The following is a 6,000-nucleotide window of genomic DNA, read 5'->3' on the forward strand; positions in this document are numbered from 1 at the left end:
TTTTCTCTTCAGTCCCCTCATTTTTACTTTTATTTGTTATTGGTAGTGTTAACTCTCTGTAGCACTCTCTTCCTTCACCCCTTCTGACGATCTTAACACCAGTAGCTTTCAGGTTGAGTCCCCAGAGTAACTACTCTTACTCCCCTCATGGTTCTGGGGTGACCCTGATGAGCTGAGTTCTAATTCTGTTGCTTACACCCTCCCAGCCAGTGTGGTTCCCCCAATATCAATTAACTAGTTGATATCAATTAACTTTTACAAAATATTTACTGAGAAGAGATAGCAAAGAATAGAAATTACAAAAATATTCCCCCAGACAGAGAGGCACACTTTTACCCCTGTGTTAACAAGGAGTTTTCTGGTTGACTTTGGAGCTGGGACTGATAATTCTCAAAGTGCCCTCTTTGTGCCACCACAAAAAGAGCAGTTATAGTTTGGGGGGTTTTTTTTATGCCTAGCATTCTTGACACCACATTTGCATCTTTTTCCAAAATCATCTTCCTCTGACCCTGACAGTACCTTGCTCAAAAACTTGCAGTTGCTCCATATTACCTATAAAATAAAAGACAAACTCTTTAGCTTGGTATTTAAGGCCCTCCATAATCTAGCTCTAATTCCATTTTTTCCCCCACTTCATGGACACTTATGTTCAGCCAGACAAGACTGTTATCACTCCCCTAGTTCATCTTGCATTTTCCCATAGCTATACATTGCCAAAGGTCCTTCCCCTATCCCTGGACACACCCTCTCCTGTCTCTGGCTGTTGAAATTATTTTCTTCCTTCCAGGCTCATATAAAGCCTTCATGAAGCCTTTACTACTTCCCGCCCACTCCCAGTTGAAGTTGAATTTTCCCTCAGATTTCTTACAAGATTTTATCTGGAACCCTTGCTTATCCTTATCACATTGTACCTAGTATCTGCTTATTCATTTTCATTCCTTGTGCCTCTCATTAGATTATAATCTTCTTGGAGGCAGAGACTGTGCTTCTCATCTTTGTATCATGCCTAGCATGTTACTTTGAGTGTAGTAATGTTTACTAAAAAAAATTTTTGTTGAATCTTTTATTTTTAAAGTATGTAATTGAAATGTAAAATGTGTTTATGGGACAATTATTCTGTTATAAAACAAAACATTTTAAAATCACTAGTAGAATTTGCATCTTCAAAACTGGGAGCTGTGTGGGAATTACAGTACAATTGATGAATTGACTAGTTTGTAAGCCACCCATTGCCTCAAAGTAACACTGAAGTATTATTTTGTGCTGTAGGTTAAACAGAGCAGCTTTGTCTTAGGAATTCTGAGAAGCTGCCTTAAACATATTATTCTGCTATAATAAATAATCATTGATTTATTCCCTTTTCTTCTAGTGCCATGGCACCACACCTGCCTCTCTGATTACTCACTCACAACACATTTAAGATGAACTTTTAAGATTTCTTTTTTGACAAAATACATTCATTTCAGACAAGTATGACTTTTCAGTAGTGTTCCTGTCTTTCTCCTTTGTACTGTTCACATTTTTCTATTTAAGCTCACCCTTATTGCCCTAATTCTCTTCTCTTTTTACTACTTATTCTCCTCATTGCTTATTCAGTTCTGAATGAACTTAAATTATTAAATTCAGGATGGAAAAAGTTTTCCCAAATTGGAGAAATTATCAAAAAATTTAGGAGAGTTTGGACTACTAAACTTTAAAAAAAAGAGAGAGATTTGTGTTAATATCTTTTGCTTTTACATCACCTAAATTTCTCCCCGAATGTCTTTCCTTCCCCCTTTCCAGAGGACTATTCCTTAAAACAAAGAATTTTTTTAAAAAAAGTCGAGAAGAAAAAAAATCAGCAAAACTGATCAACATATCAAAAGAGTTTCATATTTTATGTAATGTTCCACATCCCCTGGACCTCATCTTCTGCAAAGAAGTGGTAAGAGGTACCTTTGAGGCCAGGCTTATACTATGTTATTTCACAACATTTAGTTTATGTCATTTTGTGGCAGTTGTTCTTTCCATTTACATTGTTCTAATCGTTGTGTATATTTTTTTTCCTGACTCTTTCATTTTGTATTTGGTCATATAAATTTTTGTATTAATCATTTTTGTAGTTTCTTAAATCATAGTAATATTTCATTATATTCATGAACCACAGTTAGTTTAGCCATTCCTCAATTTACAGGCATCTGCTTTTTTTCCCCAGTTCTTTATTACCACAAAAAGTTCTGCTATAAATCTTTTGTTGTATATGGAACCTTTGTTTTTAGCAGTGACCTCCTTGGGGTATATGCTAGCACTGGTCCAAATGAATCTTTGTAGGAAGTCCATAGTCTAAAAAATACTTTTCCCACAATACTTTGGCAACAATGGATTTCTAGTTTTGATATGTCCATACATATATAATGTTCTCACTATCCCCTAACAGAAATAGGACAATGCAGAAAAGTTCAGAGTTTGCTAGCATTTGTATTCTCCAGATAAGGGAGCAGAAATTGAAAGTACTTTTCTTTGCCCATAATGAGCACAAGTCTTACTCATAGTGAGGTCTGCAGCCCTCTTGGGCCAATAAAATATGTTTCTTACTACCTCCATCATCATCTCTCGAGAATCGTATCTCCTCAAGACATATGTTTCTTTATCTTTACCCACATATCCAACGTCAGCATGTAAGGCTTTCATGGCCAGAGCACAGCATGCTGTGGGCAGCACTCACAGCTTCCTGGCACCATACATGGCATCAATGATGGCCACTGCCACTGTCTCAATAGCAGGGTGACTTCAGGGAATTGGAACTTGAATCCTTTCACTGACAGTCATCTACACACAACTAAGGCAGAGAAGATGTTCAGTGAAACAAATGCAGCTGGGATGCTGTCTGGTAGAAGTCCCAAACTCTTAAGCTACACTGTCATTTGCTTGGAACTAAGTTTCCTGGGTGTCATTCTTTCTTGCACTGTCCAGTCTCTGTGAGGACATAGACTTCACTCCTTCCTTAGATATCACTCTCAGTGTTTTGTGGACAGAACATCTACACACACATTAATCTTCCGTGTCTAGTAATGTTTGCTGAATTATACTTGGCTATTGCTGCTGCCCGTCTCCGGCAAGCTGCTTCTAAGTTGGCACCAGTTAGACTCTCAGTAGATTGTTGTCTGCTCACACTTGCAACTTCACTCTTTATGTGGTCTTTGGACTTCTGAGTGACACACACTTCAAAGCCAGGCATCACCGCTTGTGGATGAGTAAAGGCGTTTTGCTGTTCTTCAGTCCTCTGTGGGCAAATGCAACTAGCTTTTGGTGACCGTGACTCCCTTGGTACAAGACTGCTTCTAAGCATTCCAGGCTGGCATCTCTATGTAGGACAGAAGGCTGGTCGGGAAGAAGGCTGGTGCATGTGTTAGGACTTTGAGAAAGTCTTTAAAAGCTTATTCATGCCCTTCCACTCCCCTCCCCCAATCTGCCAGCCAGGATTCTCTTCCACAAAGCTCTCCAGAGTCTGAATTCTCTCTCTTCCCCTCCTAAACTCCCAGGACTTAACTATTTAAAGCACCCTGCCTCTTTCTTTGCTCAGTCAATCCAGTCATTTCTTTATAACTCAATCAGAAGAAGGTATTCACATCTCAGAAAGTAATCCAAGGGGTGAAATTTTATAGTTTGACATCACTGTCCTCTCTCCTCACCCCACCCCAGCTCAGAAATCAACTCCCTTGTATGAGCAGTACCTGATTCTAAAAAATGCAGTTACTATCAGTGTTTTGAATTACTTTTTTTTTTCTTTACAGAACACAGTGGAAGAATGGCAGATGGTGTTCTGTATTGCTGCTGGTATTAATGTATTTGGAGCACTTTTCTTCACCGCTTTCTCCAGGGGTGAAGTGCAGGACTGGGCTCTAAATAATTATCACAGGCATCTAAACTAAAGGAACCATGGGGAAAAACACTCTCTTGATTCATTTTTATCATCATGGAACCTAAAAGTGCCTTTGATATTTGAATGCTTACAAACTCCGCCAAAAAAACGTACTTATATAATTGTAAGGCTTGAAATTATGAGATGTCACTTCTTGATTTTTGTGAAATGTAATATTTTTAATCGTTTGTAGTGAGAAAAGCTATGCTAGAAGTTGTAATTTAGGTTCATATACACAGCTATAAGAAAATAATTATGCATAGTAGTTCAGGATTAACATACTGACTAAAAGTCAAAAAAACATAAAATAGGAGTGCTATTTATTTTTAAGAGAACTATACACTTAGGAGAATAAGCTAAAGTGAACCCTGTAGCTTTCCACAAACCGAATGGAGATTCTCAGGTATTGGTAAGGACTTGTTCTCATCTAAACTTCTCTCATGAACACATTTCACCTAGTTCAAGCCCAACTTTGCCACTTACTAGCTTTTGTGACTTTAGGTAAGTCACATAACCTCTCTGAGCCTCAGTTTCCTCATCTGTAAAGATACTAGTACTTGCACTTCCTAACTCACAGAGTTATTGTGAGGATAGCACAACATATTCTCTAAGAGCTATTTTTAATCTGCTCTCCCTCATACTCAGGTTTGAAAATTTACAGTTTCCATGGTGCTGCTAGCATCCATAGAATCTGGCCTTGCAATTGGTCTAGTACAATTCAAAATATATTAAGGGTCCACTGTGTGTAAAGCCCTGCACTGGCTCCTGGAGAGATAGTAAGGGAGGATCACTGCCTTTATGGAGTTTACTCTCGGCCAGGTAGCTGTGGCAGGGGCAGCTTTATTTTCACCAACAGACCATTTTTACCTAGACATTTCCTCTCTGGCTCATGGGGCAGGGAGTCCAGCCATTGCCATACAGACTAAGATTTGCCATTAATAGCTCAGTGCCATTGCTTCAGGTAGAGTTCTCACTACATGGCTATTAACTGACTGATGAAGCCGCACTTTCATAGCAGCCAAGGCTGGGGGAAATCTCAACCTCTCTGTGTATATTTGAGGTAACTCCTACCCACTCTGCTCAGCAAGTTGAACTCTGAGTTGTTGTGTAGTCTACAACACAGATTTAGACTTCTGGTCATTCCTAAATCATCCCATGAGCCATGCTTGGGACCAGCTGTCCGTACCGCTGCTTCTTCTGGTTCCAAATATAGGTGCCTGCTTCTTGAGCTATTGCAAAGGCATAGAACCCATCCTCATTCCTTTACCTGGCTTAACTTGAGCTTCTGTTTGCAATTCAAAGTAAAAGTGGTTTTTAAAGGCCAAATCATCCAGGGATAGTCCCTGTTGCTTCTAGTCCCTGGGATCAAACCTCTGGGATTTACAAAGGGATTTTCACCATATTTTCTGCCAGTGATTTCAAAGCATGCTTTAAAGAAACTCTGTTTGATTAAGGTCTTAGCTAATGTTTTGTAGCTTTTAGTCCTATCTACTTATCTTGTCTGGGATAACTTTTTTGTTACCTGTTGGGTGCAATTTTATGTAATTTATTTTTCAAACCATATTCAGTCCAACATTTTTTGTAAATAGTTTTAATTTGTTGTGTTGGTATTGCTTTTTATAAATAATTAAAATGATGATTAAATGTGAATTTTCTGGTTTTTTACAGCTTTTATAAGCATTTATAGTTTTGGGGGTTAAGTGACTTGCCCAGGGTCACACAGCTAGTAAGTGTGTCAAGTGTTTGATCTGAGGCCACATTTGAACTCAGGTCCTCCTGACTTCGGGGCCGGTGCTCTATCCACTGTGCCACTTAGCTGCCCTTATACACATTTTTAAAGGGATGATATATAATAAGCACATTTTTTCCTTAAAAAGTTATCTAGGGGCAGCTAGGTGGCACAATGGATAGAGCACCGGCCCTAAAGTCAGGAGGACCTGAGTTCAAATGCGGCCTCAGACCCGTTATCTTGAAACAAGAACATGATTTTTTACTGTGCTGTATCCTCCTTTCATACTAAAATAGATCTGTGGGTATTCCTTCCAGGGAAGCAGATCACAACCCACCTGCACCTCCCCATCATGTGGGATTCTTGTCCA

General features: G+C 39.0%; 1 protein-coding gene across 2 annotated transcripts in view; it reads left to right on the forward strand.

The window, feature by feature from the left end:
• Nucleotides 1–5,551, forward strand: part of SLC17A5 (solute carrier family 17 member 5) — a 69,472-nt gene extending 63,921 nt beyond the window's left edge. For both annotated transcript variants that reach the window (XM_021000152.2, XM_021000151.1), the window contains exon 11: nucleotides 3,774–5,551. In XM_021000152.2, the coding sequence (XP_020855811.1) occupies nucleotides 3,774–3,911 (138 nt within the window). In that variant the 3' untranslated portion in view covers nucleotides 3,912–5,551. The remainder of the gene's footprint in view (nucleotides 1–3,773) is intronic.
• Nucleotides 5,552–6,000: the final 449 nt, after the last annotated feature.

This window comes from Phascolarctos cinereus, unplaced genomic scaffold (assembly GCF_003287225.1).
Source record: "Phascolarctos cinereus isolate Bilbo 61053 unplaced genomic scaffold, phaCin_HiC Scaffold_5;HRSCAF=322, whole genome shotgun sequence".
Classification (NCBI taxonomy): domain Eukaryota; kingdom Metazoa; phylum Chordata; class Mammalia; order Diprotodontia; family Phascolarctidae; genus Phascolarctos; species Phascolarctos cinereus.